This window comes from Terrapene carolina, unplaced genomic scaffold, assembly GCF_002925995.2.
Source record: "Terrapene carolina triunguis isolate 2854851 unplaced genomic scaffold, T_m_triunguis-2.0 Scaffold66, whole genome shotgun sequence".
Classification (NCBI taxonomy): domain Eukaryota; kingdom Metazoa; phylum Chordata; order Testudines; family Emydidae; genus Terrapene; species Terrapene triunguis.
The window spans coordinates 54,849,863-54,873,223 of NW_020664417.1; the positions used below are offsets into that span (position 1 = coordinate 54,849,863).

General features: G+C 39.6%; 1 protein-coding gene across 1 annotated transcript in view; it reads right to left on the reverse strand.

Annotated features, from left to right (window-relative positions):
- Window positions 1–472: 472 nt before the first annotated feature.
- The window catches only part of SPATA18 (spermatogenesis associated 18), a 41,179-nt gene continuing 18,290 nt past the window's right edge, over window positions 473–23,361 (reverse strand). The window contains exons 5-13 of the mRNA XM_024215997.1: window positions 21,578–21,673; window positions 11,334–11,468; window positions 10,347–10,584; window positions 9,064–9,222; window positions 8,328–8,503; window positions 5,752–5,875; window positions 5,301–5,390; window positions 3,036–3,081; window positions 473–1,437 (exon numbers count right to left, since the gene is read on the reverse strand). Of these exons, the coding sequence (XP_024071765.1) occupies window positions 1,379–1,437; window positions 3,036–3,081; window positions 5,301–5,390; window positions 5,752–5,875; window positions 8,328–8,503; window positions 9,064–9,222; window positions 10,347–10,584; window positions 11,334–11,468; window positions 21,578–21,673 (1,123 nt within the window). The 3' untranslated portion in view covers window positions 473–1,378. The remainder of the gene's footprint in view (window positions 1,438–3,035; window positions 3,082–5,300; window positions 5,391–5,751; window positions 5,876–8,327; window positions 8,504–9,063; window positions 9,223–10,346; window positions 10,585–11,333; window positions 11,469–21,577; window positions 21,674–23,361) is intronic.

The following is a 23,361-nucleotide window of genomic DNA, read 5'->3' on the forward strand; positions in this document are numbered from 1 at the left end:
CCTCAAGTGTTTTAAATCTTTGTTTCTGAACTTGCATTTTTAGTTCTTTGCGGGATACTTCATCTAAAGGTATTGCTGGGGTGTGTCTCTGGGGCCATCATGGATCCCAGGCCATTAAATATGTTTGTGCCTCTTTTGTAAGATATTTAATTTTCTTATAATTGGTTATGAAAATCTGCTTCTTGTCAGAACAATATGTGTCAAATGACAGAGATTGTGATCTAGTGTGTCTTTGTAGTGAACATGTGGAAGTCAAATAATATATCAAACCTGAACGCTAATATTACTAAAACATATCTCTTTGGCCCGAAACAATTATTAGATTCTGTGATATTGATTACTTAGGCACCTAAGTCCATATTTAGACACCTGAAGAAGGGACCTGATTATTTCAGGCGACGGGGATGGCTCACTCAATGATTACTTGTTCTGTTCATTCCCTCTGAGGCACCTGGCATTGGCCACTGTTGGAAGACAGGATGCTGAACTAGATGGACCTTTGGTCTGACCAAGTATGATCATTCTTATGATCACTGACTTCAGTGCTGCAAGTGCTCAAAATCAAGACATTTATCTAGAGATATTAATAATGGGGTTGATGTGTAAGTATACAGAATAACCATAACCCCAGCTCCCTGGCTGTAACTAACAATATAAGAGCTTATAAGAGGGAACAAACTTCTTTAAATGTTCATTTCAGAGGCCATATGTGCATTGATTTTCACAGACAACAAGAGAGCCCACCACGTACTTGAGTGCCTTTTCCATTTCGGTGTGTCTCTCACTTCATTCTGAGAACCTGTGGAAATGATTCTGCATATACCAGCCCTCATAGATCTCTCACCCTGGTGTAAATCAGGAGTAACTTTTACATTACATATGTATAAAACCAGGGTCAGAGCTGAATCAGGCCCACAGTTTGTGTATACAGGCACCAATTGTGACATTATAGTTACAGTAGTGTATAGTGAAGTTGGGCTGGTCTGGTCTTAAAGTTTGTAGAGCCTCAAACAGCCCTGCAGTTGTGGGGAGGAAGAAGGGAGTGTACCAAGTCTGCACAAGTCCCCTTAAGAGAGGTCATGGAATTAATGAATGTAGGTGAATTTTTAGAGAGTTAAATAACTTCATGACTAACAGCGGGTACAACTATGGATTTTGTTACAATGAAAGTAAGGAAATCTCATGTTTTGGGGCATAAGCTGATTGCAACATGGGACAGGAAGGAATTCCTCCTGCCTGCAGCCATTTACATTCCACAACCAGGAAGCTGAGTTATGGGAAATTTCCACTTTCCTCTGAAGCATCAGGTATTGGACTGAAACAAGATACTGGACTTGATGAACTAATGGTCAGATCCATTATTACACATCCTAGGTTCCTATGTAAAAGCACAAGGCCCCAAGCAGTCACTTGTGTTGCTTGTATTTAAGGCTGGCCCTATAGATGAGGTTCAGGAGAGAAAAAAGAAAATCAGTTCTTTTAGAAACAAATATTCTGATATTAACATGAACTTTTTACAAATGGACAAGAAATCCTTTAAAATGGCAGAAGAACCAATATACTTCTGAGACCAAAATAATCAATTATTTAATTCAGAATGCAGCAAATTACTGTCTTTAATAGCCAAGCTTTTGTGATTGTGTTCAAATGGAGGCTCAAATCTTGTTCTGTATGCATTTGGAGGAGATACTGAATAGTTAATGCATCCCAAGCAAGTATTTCAAACCTCAATATGTTCAGTGACACACTTTTGAAATATCAGTAAGGTCCAAATCGCAACCACTAGTGAGATTCCTTTCTTCAGTAACAGACTGAATTTAACAAGCACAGTGAATTCCATGCCAAAACCAGCACAACACTTCATACAACCCATTAGCTGTGTGCTTTCATAAATCAATGTAACTGAAGACCTGGAGACTGAAATGCTGTAGTCACTTGTGCCAGTCATAAACTACCGGTATTTCATCAGTCAGACAACAGAGACCACCGTCAGTTGATACATCAGTGACAAAACAATGCTATTCACGTAATTAAAAGTTTCATCCTGAGATTAGTGCTGCCTTCTAGAAATGTAAATAAGCACCATCTAGTGACATTGTTTTCAAGTAACAGCTAATCTCAACAAGTTGTAATGTTCATGTGATGTTAAATATGTTGTCAAAATAAATGGCATCCTTTTGTTTCAGGTAAAAATGTTCTAGATGTGATCCTTAGATCTGCTGCTCTATTTCTGCAAGGGTTGCTAAAAGCTGTGTAAACTCTATGCCATAGGGAGTATGATCCTAAATGTCTATGCAATTTTTATCAAATTGGTTCAACTAATTTCTATAATGATAAAAAACCTACTAAACTTATAAAAACACACTAAGCAAAAATGACATTTAACCCTCCCTTTGGAGTAACACAAAACTGCCATTCACATTATCTTAAGTGAGGTTTGAGGTACTCTTGGAACAGGAGGAGGCACCACTGAAGTTGACTGATCCGGATGTACAGAATCACAGAAACATATCCAGTTAATTTAAAGTCCTATTGGAGAAAAATACACATTTCAGTATGGCTGTTTTTCTAAGTAACTACACTGAGTGGATTCAAGAAGGGACTTCATTTGAAATTTTGAAAAATTCCTCATTTCATCCTGGTCAGTTAGCCAGTCCATTTGGAATTTGTAGGTATAGAGCCAGTAGTCATAGAGTTGCCTGCTTCTCTCATGGAAGAGGGGCCAAATTGTACTTACTATAGGACAGTTCTGGAGGAAGCTGTGGGGGGTACTTGGCTGGCCATAGCATAAAGGCAACCAGCAGTCAGAGACATTGTGATAATGGTTTGGAAGGGATGAGAAAGAAGGTGCCCTACCAAAGTCAGAAACATTGGCCTTTTCACAAAATGAAAAAGTGAAGGGCCACTCATTTTAAAAACACCACAAGTGTGTCGGAGACAAAGACGTGCACAGTGTTATTTGATCTCTTTACTCAATCTTTCAAGCACTTAATGTGAAAACCATGAGGCATTGTATTCTGAATACGCCCACTTACTTGGGCTTCCGCTCCTTATTGGGGAAGGGCTGCGACTTCGAGGTAACTGCAAGGCAAACAGCAAAGAGCAAGTCAGCATACCAGGTTCAATAAAAGGCATTACACTCCAGGGAAGCATCTCAGAGTCTGTCTACATTCAGAAAATTTGCACTGATGTAACTACACGAATGATGCAAAGTGGAACTTACAGTGGCATGGATTTCAGAGATTTCATTGAGTTTAAGGCCAGAAAGGAGCACTAAATCATCTAGTCTGATTTCCTGTATGTCATAGATCATTAAATTTCACCCTGGTACCCTGTATTGAGCCCAGTAACTTGGGTAAGACTAAAGCATTTCAGTCCTCAGAAGACTAAATGGTTGTGTGCCCCAGGCAGAGAACAGGGGAGACTGAGGTGCTACCAATGCCTGCAGCCCCTCAATGATGGGGAATTGATTAAGTAGGATAAGCCCAGATGATCCTATCAGGTGACTTCTGCCTTATGCTGCAGAGGAAGGCAAACAAACCACCAAGTCCCAAATCTGGTGATCAGTGGGACCCTGAGCATGTGGGCAAGACCCACCAGCCAGGCAACTAAAAGGAGGGTTCTCTATACCACCTTCAAGCTTAATTCAGCAAATTACCTCCTCTCATTCTTCTTTCGTGACACCCACAAGAAGTGAGTCTACCAAAATATTGTTAATGATAAGGTATTTATTTATTATATGCTCCCACACATATTTTATACACACACAGTGTGTATGTGTGTATTTATATATAAAAATATATATATTTTTATATATAAATACACTCCATTTATATTATATTAAATAAATACCTTAACAATAGATACACACACAAAATATATAGTATGATTAAACAATTTTAAATTATATATACAGGTAACTATTCAAATATCATTCAAAAATTACAGAAAAGTTTTTATGCACACTCCCATAATCTTATTATTGTGAGCTCAGTCCTTCCTTCGCTAACCCCACCTCACTGATTTGTTGCTCCTGCCTTCCATTAGAGGGTCAATTTAGACTGCTAGTTCTAAGAAGCAAGGACAATGTGCTATTTATATATAGTGAGAGCCCTAAAATTCTTCTGGGTGGTTGTACTTGATAATTTAGGAGAGACTGGAAGTCAGAGAAGGTGGAGACTTGCAGAACTGGACAGGGAGGACAGCAAATAATATACATAAGACCAACAATCTATCAATACTTTCATTAGTCTACACTTGATCTGCACTAAGGATAGTTTACCATACAGTTTTTCATTCACACACACACACACACACACACACACACACGCCATGTACGATACTGGTAAACATAGTAAAGGAAAATGGTTCTACATAATACCATCCTCTGGGAAATCATCTTGTGCAGCAATTTTACATTTACCTTATGCAGAAGGTGGGCCCCCAATATATATACACATAGACACACACACCACACCATATAAGTATGTATAAAGCACCAATAACATTATGCACAAATATTGTAATAGTGGGGTAGCCTAAACTCGCCTATAGCATAAGTGAAGTATATGGTAAGTATCCCATAACTCCTTGCATTTGCTAAAGTAAGCATTTGGCATAAGCAAATAGGAAATTTGTCAAAATCAAGATACATTTATTGTGTGTCTTAGTACAAGCCAGGGAAGTACCTTCATGGACCAGTACCTCAAATGCTAGTATCCAAAACAAAGATAAGGAAGAAACAGAACAAAAAGTGAAGGAGCTGGAACATATGGGTTGGATTTCAGTGATACATCAAGAGCTGTGTAACTTGTAAAATCATCATATAAATAATGCCAGCAGAAACATGGAACTTTGGAAGCCCACCTTCTGCATAAGGTGAATGTAACATTGCTGCACAAGATGACTTCCCGGAGAATGGTATCACATAGAACCATTTTCCTTTACTCTGTCATTATTGGCTTAGAGCAATAAACCTGACTGACATTAATTATTTTGGCCACTTGAATATATTTCATAACAAACCAAAGTGTGGTCAAGCAATTGACCATATTATTTATCAACAAATTTTACATATTTGACTAACATGGTAACACTCAACACCTATTTTGCACCATGCAGAAGCAGATGTACATAAGTACCTATTTGTAAGTATAATGCTTCATCTTATTCCACGCAAGATTGTCAATATGCATGCTTATTTCCCAGGTTCAACATGTGCGTATGGCTTGTAATGTTACTGAATGCCTAGATTCTGTTAATGATATTGAGTGTAAAATGATTGATATGTTATACTGTACCAAGGTGCGGCTGGGGCTTGCAGAATGAGACAGAATAGGGCTCATGCTGCGGCTTCTGCTTCTGCTTTTACTCCTGCTCCTGCGAGACCACTACAATAAAACACAGTATGACACAGATCTATATTAAGAAAAGTACATTCATTCAAACTAAATTTGGGAGCAGCCTTACTTTGCTGAAGTCAAGGCTTAACTATATGAATAGAAGAATATTTCCCAAACTAAGGCCGTGATCCTGCAAACACTTCACATGCTAACCTTTAAGCACATGAGCAGCATGTTGAAGCCAATGGAGCTACTCATATGTGCAAAATTAAATGCATGGAAAGTGTTGACAAGATCAGGCCCTAAATAAATATCGAGATTTGATACACAATAATCCTGCCTGTAGTAGAGTTGCATTGTAGAGAATTTAAATAGGAGGACTTTCCTTAGCAAGTCCAAGGGTACGTACCAGAGCACCTCTCTTTGAGACTGCCTCTCCCTTCACAATAATAGAATCATTTTCCATCAGAGCAGGCCACACATGATAGACCACCAAGGGAGCCGTAAAATCAGAGTCATAGCTGCGACGGTATCTGTTCAAACACAGCAAAGAGGATATTACCATGTTAATGATAAAAGAAACCAGTGATGGCTACGCTTGATAAGGCCAGAATATTTATTATAGCTTGTAAATATGTTTCTTAACAATATTTCAATGGTACATGTAAAAATAAAGTATAAAAAAGGAATGTACTTGTGTGAAACTCATCTAACATAGGCATATGTGGTCTGCCAGTGCCAATAGAAATTTTGTTACAATAATCTTTCACATCAGATGCACACCTGCTTAGCCCAGGTGTAAGCAAGAGCCCTTTCATCACTGACAGGCAACATGAAGTGCAGAGTTTGGATAATCAATGCATATTACATCTTCCTGGGACTGCTTGTCAAAAAATGATTAGATAAAAGATACAACAATAAAAATGAATTAGGAATAAATATTAAATGGACAATATCAGTTTCCTTCAAAGAAACCAGTTTAAAGGATTTTGGGCAAACTAGTTAGCAAGGCCAGATTTAGGATTCTGGGGGCCCAGCAAAGTTACCTTGGGAGACACCAATCCTTTCAATCTCTCCTCCTCCCCATAAATGTTGCTCTTTTGCACATCCCCCACAAATCCTCTCCATCTTTTTTCTCCCTCCCTGACCAATGTCCACAGTCAGTTCCCCACAGTTCCATGTTAAACATAGGACTTTCCCTCAATTTGAGGCCTTCTTCTATGAACCAAAAGTCTCCCCGACGTCATGGGTTTCAGTAGGTCAGTCACAGTAACATCATAAAGTTACCCTCCATATTTAGTTTTGTCAGAAGCCACAGATGGTAACAATAAGCTGTTCATTTTATGCCACAAGAGAAAATTTATCATTGTGTTAAAACAGTTTTGTCAGCACACTTGTTTATTGATGCTTGCATATTATATAAACACATATACACAAAGCTATCTACATCACATGTCTATTGGTGATATCCATATAATAAATTGCAGGGCCGTGTTATAAATTGCACTTTTCATGTACCTTAAAACCTCTGAGTACTTTCAAACTGCTGCAATTCTTCCTTTTTACATAATTTAAATTTTAACATTTCCACTCCCAAAGTTACCCTAGTCTTAGGTGCAGGATGGGCAATGGTCAGTCCTGACTAAAAACATATTTAAGGTCTGGTATCTCATGATTCATGAGGGCTAGAAACAGGAGCTATCTACCCTTAGGCACTGGAGAGTTCCACCTTTTCAGTGGGACACATGACTTGTTCCCTGCCCTTAAAGATCCCAGGATAATGGCCTATAAAACAGTGATATTTTTAAGTCTAGAAAAACTATTTTTGGACTTTTTAGGGTTTTTTTAAATGTATTGGTTCTATCTTCTGTCTCACTCCCTGGTCTTTTGAAGGCCAAACACATCTAGTTGACTGAGAAAGGGTGATAACACTAAAAATAGTTAGGGGCCATTGCCCTTCTAATATAGCCAAAACAGCTGGCTGGTCAGCAACTGGCTAAAGCCATGTCTTCTGATCATGTCTGATTTTGCTTTTGTCCCATTGAAGCTTCACCTTCCTCTCATTCCTCCTCTCTCTCCATGACTACTTCACCTGTTCCCCTCTGCCTCCCTCCAGTTTTAAAGTAATTATTTTAAGCCTTCTTGCTGTTGTTGCCTTTCTTTTTGCCCCCTTATTTAACTTCTTCCTCCTTGAAAGCAAATTTACTTTGAGCAGTGGACTCTGGTGCTTGCTTGGAAGGCCTCAGAAGTGCTCTAGGATTCTCTATCAGTTCACAGAGCAGCCAACTCTGAGCCTTGAAAGAGCCCTTAAACCCTAGTTCACAAAATGTTAAAGAAAATCCCATTTCTACAAAGGATTTTCACTTCTCTAAGAAGTGGCTTCTCCTTCCATGCTGATCTGTGGCAACAAGTGATGATGGGGCACCAAAGAGCTCAGAATCCACAGAACAGCTGCCAGAAAGGATGTGCAGAGAATCCTGAGATTTGTGAGACCCTTGAAGGCAGGCACTATCTGTCAGAGCTCACTGGAACTTTGCTTCTAATGAACTGGGCAAGTAACAATGGAGGAAGTAGCAAGAAGAATCTTTTTAATACATTGGTAGCAGAGGGGAATTTGGCAGTGAGAGGAAGATTGTTCTTAATATTTTTAGTAAAGGTTTTATAATCAAATATACACATGAGACTGGAGTTTATAGATAAAATTGTTGCCCTGTTGGTTGAAAAAGTGACTAATAAGTGAAATATATTGCCCAAAGTTTACATACTTTGCATACATATTCCACTACAACCCTTGAATTATCTACCAAATGTGCTACATAGTAGGGAAATAGAACTCAAACTAAACAAGTAAAGTTTACCAGCAATCTTAAACTGTAATTTAAATAGGCTAAACTGGCTGAAGGATGGACTATGTGGCCTGATGGGTCTTTTCCATCTCTAATTTCTATGGTAGGAGTCTATTACTGAATATTTCAGAGTTCTTACTTGCTCTCATTAAAAAGTTCTCCATCTGCACCAAATGCAATATCGAGGGGAGGAACCAAGGTCTGCATTGAAAAAGCTACACGGCACAACTCCCGAATCAAACTGCTGATCATGATGAAGTCAACTTCTGGTGGGAACGAAATTTTAGGATTGATATTCATGGCACGAATTACTTCCTGAAAATAAACATAACATATCTAGTTACTCACTAGTGATGACGAATTTGAGCTTACCAAAGCTTTGTAATTACAGACGGGCCGATACTGAAACACTTGACCCTCCTAACTTTCACTACCACAAAACCCCCTTAAATAAAAGGTACACAGAACACCAAAGATGCTGCCTTATGTTATTTCAGGGACTATTGCCTCTATTTCTGAAATGACATCACAATATCAGCATTAATGCTGACATCAGTCCTAGGACTGGTATACTGATTTTGAGTGCAGTACAGTGCTTCCTAGACTACTACTGAAAGCATCATACAGTTGTTTTATTTACTGTAGCTAGATTTTATTTTGCAAATGGCATTACTTTTGCAAAAACAGACACTACAGTCACAAATAAAAGTATATCAAACAGATACAAACACTAGCATGTTATATTACTGTATGAGAAAACTTATTGATGAAATTAATGCTGTTAACTTCTCCCTAGTAAAACTACTTCAAAGTAAGATGAATTTCAGGTTTGTACAAAATATTAATAGTCTGGCTTCACATTGCCTCTGACTTACATTGACACTGGCTTGAACATCATATAAATCCTCATGGCGAACTATATAATCCAGGACAGTGTCTTCAAGTGATTCAGGCCCTGAGTAAGTTAGAGACAGAGTCTTTCTCACACGCATTTTGAATTGTCTGAAGGCCATCTTCGCTGCATGGAAAGACTCCTGCAAATGTTAAAACAACCAGTTATATTTATAACTCTGAGCAAGAAAATAGGTTTGATTTTCAAACAATGGTCCAGACACATTCCCAGAGTAACCTCACTGATATCAAGAGATAAATTTGGCCAAATGTCTTTATAGTTTCCTGGGGAGAAAAATTCTCATATTAAAATGGTGGTGTTTAGAAACAATACACCTTATAGAGGGTATTCTCAGATACATCACACTTGTTTTTAAATTCCAGGTGACAAATCAGATTAGAATGCTTCAGACTTTCCAGCTAGAACTTTCTATTTTTCCATAAGATTCCAACACTTGCAAAATCAAGTACTGCAGTTTAACACATTCAAAGATGTCAGTGGACAGGATGTTGTACTTAGAATCTTAAGCTCTATAGCATAACATGTCTACAGCAGTACACGTTGTCTGTTAGTAAGAGGATTTGTAGTTTGATTGTGTAATTTGGTTGAAAATTGCTAGTTTAGGGAAAAATAACACTTTGCATTTACACAGCAATGCTTGCCATCAAGGCTTGGTGCTGAGCATTCACAAGTCCCAATGACATCTGTGGAAGCTGCAGGTGCTCAACCCCTCTCAGGACCATATCCATTAAGATTCACAATATCTTTCTGCTATGGCTAAGTACTACATCAATTTTATAGAGGGAGAAAATTAAGCTCAGAAAAGTAAAACAACCTGCCACAGGCCATAAAGTGAGCTGTGGCAAAGCCATGAATAGAATTAAGGACTCCTCTTGACTCCCTACTCTATCTCCTACTCTATCTACCTACCTAGGTTCTTATATGATACCCAGAACATTCAGAAAATATGCATCTAGATATCTTCTGTGACTTAATGTGAAGCATCATATGAACAGGCCTTAGTGGCTTGTAAATATTCGTTTTTAAAACTAGTTTAAATGAAGTGGTGTGAGCCCCGCAGCCAGGAACTGCCATGTTTTAGAGAAAAGATCAAAAGGATACTAAATTGAGGGAATTGAAATGAAAAATAGGAACAACAAAAAATGTATCAAGTGAAGCAAGTTGTAATCCAGCCAGGTCATATTATTTTTACATAAAGTATGTGCACAAACTGTAATGGAAAAAAATACTGTAAACATTTCATACCACAGCTGCAACATATATTATCCTCTGCACTATCTCCAGATCATCGATATAAGTCCTCAGAAGGTTCTGTGCATCCAAGCGTTCTTGAGTATAAATCTCACTAAAGCGAGCCACCAGGTGGGCATGACGTGCAGCATTCGTAAGCCTGGCCCGGCCAGGTGAGCAGCTCCTGAGTGGAAGAGGACTAGGTGATCTACTTCGACAGGGCCTTGGAGAAGGAGAGCGACTCCGTGCAAGTCTGAAAGTGTGATGAAAAGTAGTTTTAAGGTCATCTCATTACCTTTAGAAAGTTTTGGTCTGGTCTACACACAATTTTTATACCAATTTAACTATTTTGCTTTAGGGTGTGGTTTTATACTGATATAGTTAAAGATGTACAAGCCCCAGTATGGATGCTGTTATACCAGTATAAAATTGTGTATCCCAGTATAGCTTATTCCCATAAACTGGTTTCTAAAGCAATATAGTTAAAGCAGTTCCAAAAGTGTGTGGAGGTAAGCACTTTGTACCAGAGAAACAGAATTTTAAAAAGTAAAACTTCTGGAATTTGTACCTCTTCCATTACCAATGTACAGTGACTAAATGGCACATTTAGCAAACAGTCTTGTACTGGAATGGTATGGTGCTCCAAAAGCCTTACAGCAAGAAATAACGCATTGCTTCTGCCCATAAGAAGTTTCTCAGTACATTCTGCAAGGCTGTCCTTTTGGTACATTTCCTGAAGCTCAACAGAACAGGCTGAAATGAAAATATTACCCCCCCTTTCTTCCTTCAAAATAAATTTGGTGGAAACGCTTATGTTGCTTCATTATAGGATGGGGAGGTTTAGTTTATGTTTTCTTTTCAATCTAAAACTATGTATCTGCAATTTCTCTTCCTCTTCAGTAGCAGCTCAACATATGTTATCCTAGCTTGGGAGATCATAAATTCAGTTTTTGGTTTGCTTCCTGTGTATGTTTTAAAGATTTGTCAAATTAGGGTCCATACCTGCTGTGAAGAACAGATTTTTGGGCACCCAGGATGGCAATCTCATCCTTTAGTATTTGAACCTGTTGCTCATAATCATTCAGACGATCCAGATTCCTCAAAGCGCTCTCTTCCTGTGCTTGGGAAGCCTTCAGACTTAATCAAACAACATAAAACTGGTGACAAGGGGCCCTTCTACCAATCTAAATGACCTATTTATTAATCCATATTAAATACAAAAAGCTTTGTAAAAATAATGGAGAGGTTAACTTCTAGAGAGAAACACAGGGAACTCCATAGTTAGCAATGAACTGCAAAACCAACCCAAAATTGTTTTTTCCCCCTTAATTGCTACTCTGTGTATACAGACTCTTGTCATGTGACAGAGGATATTAATTACCCTTATGTATTCCAGGACCATGTCAGGTGAACAAGGTCAGTCTCTTTCCTGTGTGTCACAAATTAATTAGAGTCTCAAACTTTTTAAAAAAGGAGTTTGGGGTTCTTTTATTTTTTTACATCAGGTCCTCCTTTTCCTCTCTCTGCAGGAGTACCCTGGCAAGATTTTTGGAGGCCCTGAATAATGATGTCACATGAGGCTGTAACCTTACTGAAGCTCTCCCTCACCCCAAAAGAGGGAGAGATAATGATGATTCTTAAACATTGTTAGATGCCCTGCAAAGCAATTTTATACACATTTATATTGCCCTTTACTGCTTCTTTACTATATATAAAAGAGATGTCTCCAAGTTTCCCCCTATGCTTCTCCCCACTCCAAAAAACAAATAAAACTCTGAATGTTTTCTATGTCCTTCCTTCCCTTTCTTTACTGGTGAGATCTTTGGAGGGCTTGACTAGCGATACCAAATGAGGCTGCCACCTGAGCTGCAGATCTTTCTCCCTCCACTGGAGGGAGGAAAGATCTACATGTAATGTAAGAATGGCCACTGTGGCAAGGGCAAGGGAATTTCCTGCCTCAAATGAGGACAAGTTGCCCATAGTGTTACTTTCCTGTGACATCACTAGTCAAGTCCTCCAATTCCTACAGCAAGGAATTCCAGCAAAGAGAGGCAAGAGGGGAGCAGATATTTCTAATGAAATAAATAATCAGGAAAGAAAACTAGTGGGTTTATTTCTGGAGACGGGCGGGGGAGGAAAACTTTTATGCATCATAATCCCTTGACAAGGGGGAATGGCTAACTCAGAGGGAAAGGGGGTTTAAAAAGCCATCTAATAAGTGACCAAAGGAGCTAACAAACAGGAGCAGCAAACCAGGGAGTTTTGCAAGGGCATGCGAGAGGCAGATACGCCTAACAAACATGCTCCTAACTTAGGCCAATATGACATCAGGGTATCCTCTCACACTGAGGATACCCCTCCAGAGAAGGGGACTCCAGTTATTAGGAAAAGACAGATAATAGTGATGGGGGATTCAATTATTAGAAATACATATTGCTGGGTTTGTGATGCCTGGGACAACCACATGGTGAATTGCCTGCTGGGTGCAAAGGTACAGACCTCTCAAGACATCAAGATAGACTTATGTGCAGTGCCAGGGAGGAGCCGGTGGGTCATGGTTAAGGCTATGTTTTAGTCATAGGTATTTTTAGTGAAAAGTCATGGACAGGTCACGGGCAATAAACAAAAATTCACAGCCATGACCTGTCCATGACTTATACTAAAAATACTTGTGACTAAATCTTGGGGGGCGAGGGGGCCTGCTGCTAGGAGGGGGGCGGTTGCTGGGGGATGATGTCTGGGGACCGCTGCTGGGGGCCGTGGACCAGGGCTGCTCCGGCCGGCCATCCAGAACTGTGGACCACGGCTGCTCTGGCCAGCCACCCAGGGACCGCTGCCCGGGGGCCGCAGACATGCCGTCTGACTGCCCAGGGACCGCTGCCCGGGGGCTGTGGACCGTGGCTGCTCCAGCCATCCCTGGGGCCACTCCAGCAGCAGCTGGTGTGGCTGTCCCCAGGGCCACCTGAGCAGCTGTCCCCGGAGCCAGCTGCTTGGGCGGCCCTAGGGTCAGCCACACTGGCCACTGCAGAAGTCACAAAGGTCACAGAAAGTCACGGAATCCTAGTCATGGTACATGTAGGTACCAATGACATTGAGAAGGTAGGAGAGGGGTCCTGGAGGCCAAATTTTGGCTACTAGGTAAGAGACTAAAGTCCAGGACCTTCATGGTAGCATCCTCTGAAATGCACCCAGTTCCACATGCAGGGCCAATTAGAACTGCAGGGTCTCATTGCATGAATGAGACAATGGTTCTGGGAGGGAAGATTCAGGTGTATTAGGAACTGGGGTATGGAACAGCTTCCATATGGGGGGAAAATAAAAAGACTGGGACTGTTCAGCTTAGAAAAGAGACGACTAAGGAGGAGTACAATAGAGGTCTGTAGAATCATGACTGGTGTGGAGAAAGCAAATAGGAAAATATTATTTACCCCTTCACGTAATTCAAGGACAGGGGCCAATCAATGAAATTAATAGGCAGAATGTTTAAAACAAACATAAGGAAGTACTTCCTCACGCAGCGCACAGTCAACCTGGGGAACTTGTTGCCAGGGGATATTGTGAAGGCCAGAAGTATAACTGGGTTCAAAAAAGAATTAGATAAATTCATGGAGGATAGGTCCATCAAGGTCCATTCATCAGGACTGTCAGGGACGCAACCCCATGCTCCAGGTGTCCCTAACCCTCTGACTCCAGGAGCTGAGAGTGGACAACAGGTGATGGATCACTCAATAATTGCCCTGTTCTGTTCATTCCCTCTGAACCATGTGGCACTGGCCACTGTTGGAAGACGGGATATTGGGCTAGGTGAACCATTTGTCTGACTCAGTAAGGCCATTTTTATGTTCTGATAAGAAAGTAGTAAAAAGGAACACAGTGCCATGCAGTTCATCTGCCACAGTGTCCTTAACAATTATTATGACTAGGCAATGCAGAGTGTCAGAAGGACAGGGTGTCTGCAATAACAACAAAATCAGACAAGGAAAAAGTAATTCAGTATTTCCTGCCTTTTGTCAATTAACACTATTCACAAGCACACCCGTCAAGATGTTTAAGTACAAAATGAGATGATCCTCATCTGTAGTTCTATAAAGATCTGAAGAGTTTCCTCTTTTTTTATCTGAAATAACTATCGCAACTGCAGATAATAATTGCAAATAATTATTGTACCTTCAGAGACCTACTTAAAAAGGTGCCTGCCTTACTCATAAGAAAAACAGTGTCACGTGTTATAGCTTAAAGCCAGTTAGAGTACATGTACCCTGCTATGTTCACTGCTAATCCCACACTAAATCACAAATTTAAAAGAGCAGCCACCACATATTGGATTAATTTTTTAAAGATATAGAAAAGAAAAACAAAGCACTAGAAGAAAAGACCCTCTTTATGGGACAGATACAGTAGACCAACCTCTAGTCTTTGAAAGCCTTGACATTATCCCCTTTCAATGCTAGTCTAGCATGAGTGAGAATTAAGTTGTTTTAAATTTTCTATTTAATAAATATTATACAGTCTCTATAAAACTACTGATCCAAAATCAGTAGAACATTATCAGTTTTCCCACTGACACTAAAGAGGTCTGAACATTATGGGGATTGTAGGAGATATTGGGTCTGTGGGTGTTCCTAAATCATTAATAGGAACAAATGGTGGTAAATAATGTGTTCTGTGAAAAATCACAACAACATTCTGAAAAGCAGCTATGGATGTTCACGCGCATGCCTTAAAAATTCATCTGTTTAAAAAAGGTACCAGTTTACCACACATTCATGCTTACTTGCTGATTAATTTGCAGTTTTTAAGAACTTTTCAGTTAAAGGGTAAAAAAAAATTACCATAGATTCTTAAACTTTTCTATATATTATTTAAAAATAAAATGGATAACTTAAACTGATGGAAGTTAATTTAAAAAAAAATTCACAGCCTAAGAAATTCTGTGTGAAGTTTCTAAAGCTAATGCAAATTACAACACCAGAGCTATAAGACCCAGAAAACTAGTGTTTAATCAAAAGGGCCACAGAATGTCAATTTCAGCAGTTCAAACATGCTCTGTTGTAGTATCAGTAGCCCAAATTCAGCACTGGTGTACATGGGTGCAACCATCTTTTCTTTATATGTTTATACAGCCCCTAGCACCATTGGGATGAGGCCTCTTGGTGCTTCCGCATTACAAATAGTTCATCTTCATCATCATCATGGTTTAATCACTCATAATACCTCATCAGTTTTTTGGCCCCTTAACACTTTGTTGGTATTTAGCTTCCTTCAGGCTTTAAGTTTTCACATAAATTAGTTTGTAAAGAATGTTGTGAATTTTCTTTTCTCACACTCCAGAATTACGTCTCATACTGTAATCAGCCAGGCACCATCAATATGAGTCATAAAAACTTCAGCACTTACCAATGCATTTCTGGAAATGACTGAATTTGAATTGGTCATTTGAGGAGAATCGTGCAACATCAATACAGAAAAAGTTAAAAATCTTACAAATTAATTATTTAAATCAATGATTATTATATAAAAATACAGCATATTATAAAGGCTGGCACTTTGTTCCTTCATTCAGTTTTACTCAAGCCTGTTAAGGTAAACCCATTAATCTTTTAACCAACCTTGACTCCCCTCTATTTAGATGGAGCACACTAGGTAGCCTCTACCTCTAACTAATGGATGCATGTCCTCTGCTCCTTTGTTTGTTCTGCTTACTGTAAATTGTTCCAGCTGACCATTTCATCTTCATTTGTAAGATTTTTACTTTTTCTGTATTGATGTTCCACTCCCATCAAATGACCCATTCAAATTCTGTCATTTCCAGAAGTGCATCAGTGAGTGAGGGAGTTTTTAAGACTCATACTAATGGTGCCTGGCTGATTACAGCATGAGAGGTAATTCTGGAGTGGGAGAATGAGTGGTCATTAAAAACTAAAAAAGTTGTACTATGAAATAATCAGATTTTCTTAAATAAAAAAGGAATACAATTAGAAAAAAGAGGCCAAATTAAACAGTCAATAGCCTTAACTATGATCAATTCAACAAAATAATAAATAACCCAGCAATAAAATTTCAAGAAAAGAATAACAGACTGAATAGGATTAAAATACAATTTTAAAAGCCCCAAAAAACAGACACACAATGCCAGAATCCAGATTAATTATTGCTCTACTGACATAGAAGCACAGTGATAATAAGAGGGTATTTGGAGAAAAATTTTGATGAAAGCATGCTGAGATCAGAGCAGTTTCAGTTCTTTCATAGGGTTGAAAATATACATTAAAAATTAAGTCCTTTCAAAAATATTCTGGCATTTTTCTTTTAAAGAAAAAAAACAGACACGTAGAGTAATATACCATATATGAATGTATTAGAAAATGTTCAGTTGCTGAATGTGTTCAACTGTTGTGGGCCATAAAACCAAAGAACAAATTTCTCTTGTTCTTTTATGCATAATTTCTCAATATCATTAAAAAACAAAAACTGAACAAAAACAAAAAAACTAACCCACAGTGCAGTGAAGGCAGGAAAGAAAGGAGGCAATCATGTATTTGTCTCAGGACATGATACAGCTCCCACTCAAGTCAGTGGAAAGACTCCCATTGATTTCAGTTGGGGTTGTATCCTGTTTAAGTTCCACTATACCAAACCAGATAAGTGGATACAAGTACTTCCTTCTAGCAGATGGAGAAAGAAAAAAGGCAAAGTTTTTTGCGGGGGAGGTTTAGGTTGGAGTGGGGGAGGTTTAGGTTGGATATTAGGAAAAACTTTTTCACTAGGAGGGTGGTGAAGCACTGGAATGGGTTACCTAGCGAGGTGGTGGAATCTCCTTCCTTAGAGGTTTTTAAGGTCAGGCTTGACAAAGCCCTGGCTGGGATGATTTAGTTGGGGATTGGTCCTGCTTTGAGCAGGGGGTTGGACTGGATGACTTCCTGAGGTCCCTTCCAACCCTGATATTCTATGACATCACTCTCTCTAAAAATGGGCTGCCTGGCTCTGATCAGTTAGGATCTTCTTGAGCAATAAGACTTCAGCTTAAAAAAACCTACAAAGAAAATTAAGAAAAAATCCAGGACAACTATCTGAAATCCAGACACAACAATAACAGCAAATGGATGCCTGGGTTTCTATGTACAGGATTTGGAGAAATCAAATTAACAGATAAGAAATTACCAGTCTCCAAGATCCTTCTGTGTCCTCCTAGACAAATGGGAACTTCAAGTACCCAGTACCAGAACAGAGGGTATAGTTAAGAAAAACTGAGAAAATGGATGAACTACAGCATATAGGACCTGTCTTTCAAAGGAGGAATGCTCAAATCTGTAATGATCTGAAAGATATACAAGTATCACCTGTTAGAGATCATGAGGTTGATTTTTTTTGTGGAGTAAGCCTTGATCAAAGAGCCACAGAACCTAAGATGTGGAACATATAACCTGCTTACACATAGGGGAACAGCAAGATAACCATTCTAAAAAACTCCTCATGTGCACCTGCTCAAGAACCAGGCTGATAGTCATAAGGCTCCTGGTCACCTTTGACTATCAGGTTTATGGAACAGAGGATCTGTCTCAGAGTGTATATATGTGACCAACTGAGATGACTGCTGAATAGGCTATCCTTTCATAGGTGAGGGAAGTATCTATAGATGAAAGTATTCAGCCTCAGAGGCAATGATTCTCAGAATATGAAAAACAGTACTGTCACTACTTTGCACTTTATTTAGAAACCTATACAGTCATTTAAAACATACTAAGAATAAGGACTCATGCAGTTCCAATTCCTCTAGCTAGATCTGACTCACTGAGCCAGACTGCCATGAAATTCAGGGCTACTATACCCATGAATGACTGAGAATGATAGAAAATTCCTCTCTTGCTATAAGAAGATTTGGTGGGCTAGGTCCTCACGCATTCATCTTTATGCTTTCTGTCCACAAACCTCAATTTATGCTGGTATGCTATATCTGGATCCCTACTACCTGGCCTTTAAACTCCAGGTTGAAGCAATGAGTTGCCTGATCTAGACTCTACCCAATAGATGAAGGGAGCCCATCTTTATGAAAGACCATAAGAATGGGTCCCTTTGTGCCCCAAGTTGGCATTCAAAAGGCTAGTATCTGAGAATCTATTCCCAGAACCTATTTGGGAATCCATCACTGAGTTCTGCCAATTACTGTTATCCTGCAAGCATCAGGTGAGATTATATATTAGATCCAGGGACAAGAACAGCCAGACAGAGCTCAAACTGAAGTGATCAATGATTAAGCAACCGCAGTTAGAGAGACACTTAGGATAATGCATTCAGAACTCGATATCCAGACATGTTGTTATGGATTCCAGACTGGCAGGCACACCCACGGTGTAACCAGAGCCAACTGGATTAAGGCAGAAACATGATTCTCAGCCTCACAATCCATTGATTAGGAAAGAACACCTTTGTCCCTCTTGGTACTTATATACCATACTGATAGGTGTCTTATAATTATCTAAGATGTATGGGTAAACCTTACCTACCCAAGCATGGAAATGTTGGAATGTTCATAAGATCAAGAACGCTACTTTTTTTCCCAGTACATCAGTTGCACAAGGACCAGCTAACTGGAAGAATGGACTTCTTAATCATCCCTGAAATACTGGGATCAATTCTTTGGGCTGCAAGAAACCCCACCAGGCTTTTCTTCTGAGGGAGCAGGGCATGATTTAAAAGCTTTTATGACCTGGTTTCTTGTCAGGAACAGTCCCCTCTCTGTCTTAAATGTCCTGAAGGAAAAGGGGAACTGAAGAAAAGTTACACCATTTCCTACAGTGTTATTAGGCATATAAGGTCCCCATTATTTTCAAGCAGTGGAGCACTTCCATTTACATTTAAAGTGCAGGCATCTTGCTTAACAAGCATGACTAAATCACCTCTTTTGAAAAGCCAAATATCAGAATAATCTTACATCCTGTTAGATCAAAACTTCTTTTCTGCTAGTGAAAAGATAGCATTGACCTGGAGATAAGAAGGATGAATTGACTAGTCAACTAAGCTGTCACCTCTAAGGAAATGTGGTCTGGATGAAATAACCAAACTCAGAGTAATTATCAGTGTTCTGCTGTCAAACTAGGATGAGGTATCTAGTGGGATCCCACAGGTGTCTGTTCTGGGTCTGGTACATTTCAACATTTTCGTTAATGACTTGGATAATGAGTGAAGAGTATGCTTATAGAATCTGTGGATGACAGCAAGTTGGGAGGGGTTACAAACACTTTGGTGGACAGGATTGGAATTCAAAATTACCTCCACAAATTGGGGAACTGATCTGAAATCAACAGTATGAAATTCAATAAAGGCAAGTGCAAAGTTACTATGCCTATGAAGGAAAAAATCAAAAACCAAAAGGGAAATTATTGGCTAGGCAGTAGTATTACAGAAAAGGATCTGGGGGTTATAGTGGATCACAAATTGAATATGAGTCAACAATGTGATGCAGTTGTGAAAAAGGCTAATATCATTCTGAGTATATTGTCATATGGAAGATGTGGAAGGTAACTGTTACGCTCTGCTTGGCACTGCTGAGGCCTCAGCTGGAGTCTGTGTCTAATTTTGGGAGCCACACTTTATGAAAGATGTGGACAAATTGGAGAGAGTCCAGAGGAGAGCAATAAAAATGATAAAAGGTTTAGAAAACCTGACCTATGAGGAAAAGTTTTTTAAAAAACCCTGTGAATGTTTAGTCTTAAGAAAAGAAAACTGAAGGGGGACCTGATAATGGTCTTCAAATATGTTAAGGACTGTTATAAAGAGAATGGTGATCAATTGTTCTCGGCGTTCACAGGACAAGAATTGGCTTAATCCATATCAAGCAAGACTTAGGTCAGACATTAGAAAAATATTTCTAACTATTAGGATAGATAAGTACTAGAATAGGTTACCAAGGGAGGCTGTGAAATCCCCTTCATTGTAGGTTTTTAGGAACAGGTTAGATAAACACCTGTCAGGATAATCTAGGTATACTTGGCCTGCCTAAATGCACAGGAATAGGTTATATGACCTCTCGAGGTTCCCTTCCATATAATCTGTGATCCTATGTCCCTTCTTGTCTCTATTTTTTCAAACTTCTCTCAGGGTATGTCTACACTACAGGATTAATCCGAATTTAGATAATTCGAATTTGGGAAACAGGTTGTATAAATTCGATTGTGCGCGGCCACACTAAGCACCTTAATTCGGTTTTAAACCACATTAATTCGGTGGTGTGCGGCCACACTACCCCATTAACTTAAACACAGTAATTCGGTGGTGTGCGTCCACACTAACCCTAATTCGAATTAACAAAATCGATTTAGGCTCTACTCCGTTCGTCGAGGTGGAGTACAGAAATCGATTTAAAGGGCCCTTTAATTCGAATTAACTGGCTCTGTAGTGTGGACGGGTGAAGGGTTAATTCGGATTAAGGCAGCTAAATCCGAATTAAAGTCCTAGTGTAGACCAGGCCTCAGAGGTCATGCTTTCTAAACATCTTGTAATTTTTACTGCTCTCCTCTGGACATTCTCTCCAATTTGTTCACATATTTCTAAGTTTGTGGTGCCCAGAACTGCACACAGTATTCCAGCTGGGACCTCACCCATACAAGTAGAGGGGAACAATTATCTACCAAGTCTTTCATACAACACTCCTGTTAATACACCTCAGGTTTTGCATATGACACTCCTGGGACCTCTCACACATGATTTACTCACACTGGACATACAACCAACATGGGACCTCACACCCTGGATCTACTTCCACTAAGTCACAGGGCCTCTCTATACACAGAGCCAAAGCTCTAACCAACTGGCTGTTAAGAGAAAGCCAGATGTGTCCAAACCATGCTTTTTTAAATGCTCCAAAGAAAAGTGAGGTAAAAAAAAAGAAAAGAGAGAGATTATTAGCAAAGTACCCCTGCATAAATAACTGTAACTAAACCCAGACAACTGGAGAGAGGAACACAGAGGGGAAAAAAAACCTCAAAGCCTATCCAGCCAAAAGAGCTGTATCCAACTGATCAGGATCAGTCAGTCAACTTTATAAAGGGGAACAACACATGACAAAAGCTTTACCTGGTCTCATGTGTTAGTAGGAGGAATTATTCCCCTTTATTTGGAGTAGCATAGGACAGTGGGGAACTGAGCATTATAAAAATGTAAACAAAACACAAACAAATCACAAACTGTGTCTTTGCATGCTGCCTTACTGCCACAAATAGCTCTACAGTACATCACATTTTTCTTACGCTGCTTTTAGATGAACAATTTCATCCTCTGCTGCCAAAAGGGTAGTGGCTGATTTGGTCTTTGTGTCTTCAAGAGCCATCTGGGCTTCTGCCAGACTGCAAGAGAAATTAATAACCAGAAATATACCTTTAAATTAAAGGTACAGATTCTCACATTGAATTTTGCATGACAAAGCAAATATTTTAGCAGACTTTTTTTTTTTCTTTTTTTGCAGGTCACCTGCATGCATAGTCTGCAAAAGTCATATCTGACTAAACTATACTAACAGAATTACTTATACAGCTCCAGTTACTCCATCTCCGTCCCTAATTTAGATGCCCCAATTTGTCTCCATTAATCATAATCTGGCATAATCTCTGAACATGAGCACTCCATCTGCAAACCTGCGCATCTCCAGCTCCACAACACTGCCTGTTTTCCACTGCCTTCATAGCATCACTGCCAAAATCTTCCTTAATTTTTCTTCTTAACTTAATTAGCACATCTCTGTCCCCAAGTCCCTGCTCTTTAGACTCCTACATGTGCAAAATATTGCTGCCCACTTTCATATGTGTATGGTACAAAGAAATGCAACTACGCCACCATCATCCTGTATCATTACCAATGATTCCCCATTTATTACAGGGTCCAGCTCAAAATTGCCTTCTTTTGTATTAAAGTCTTCTGCAGATTTGCTCCAGCCTACATAATGGACCTTTCTTTGTACTTCACTCCCTTCTCATCTAGCACTTCCTCCTCTCAGTCCAATTAAACAATCTCTTCCTGTTCATACCGAAGCCTTTGCTGAAATGCCTGTTATCTGGCCTCCCTATGTCTATGCCTCACTGTCTACCATAATTGAAAATTGGTTGAAAAGTAGTTTGTTTCAACATTTCCAACTTTTTTTCTTTGTTTGTTTTGACTGAAACAATTCACCAAAATCTCCACAATTTCCCTAAATGTTTTGGTTGATTCAAATCTGCCTTTTTTGGGGAGAAAAAGTTCTGGATGAAAAATGTTGAGCATCTCTAATCACTGTGCTCAGTAGTGTGATAAGGGGTGGGCATATGAGCCTGAGGATTGAGGGCGCAAAAATGGAGGCTAACTACTCTAATTGGCATCATCCCCCTGCAAACCCACAAGAATCAATGCTGACAGTTTCAGCATTAATCCCCTCTGTTATTCAGTGTTGGGGTCAGCCCACAGGAAGTCAGCACAACTCTTTAGTGAGCTGTACAGTAACTCCTCGCTTAACGTTGTAGTTATGTTCCTGAAAAATGCGTCTTTAAGCAAAACAATGTTAAGTGAATCCAATTCCCCATAAATTAACGTAAGGGGGGGAATAGGTTCCAGGGAAATTTTTTTCAACAGACAAAAAGACATTGTGTGTATATATATATAGACACACACACACACACACAGTAACAGGTACACAGTGATGATGATTGTGAAGCTTGGTTGCGGTGATGAAGTCAGAGGGTGGGATATTTTCCAGGGAATGCCTTGCTGCTAAATGATGAATTAGCAATCAGCTGAGCCCTCAAGGGTTAACCCATTGTTGTTAATGTAGCCTCACACTCTACAAGGCAGCAGGAATGGAGGGAGGGGAGACAGCATGGCAAAGAGAGACAGAGACACACACCGTGTGTGAGAGAGAGAGAGACGTGCATTGCCCCTTTCAGTACGCTGACCCCACTCTAAATACACTGCCTTTTTAAGTAGATCAGCAAGTTGAGACAGCAGCTGCTGTCGGCAAGCTCCCTCGGTCCTGAGCCCTGTTGTGTCCTCCCCCCTCCCCCCCCCC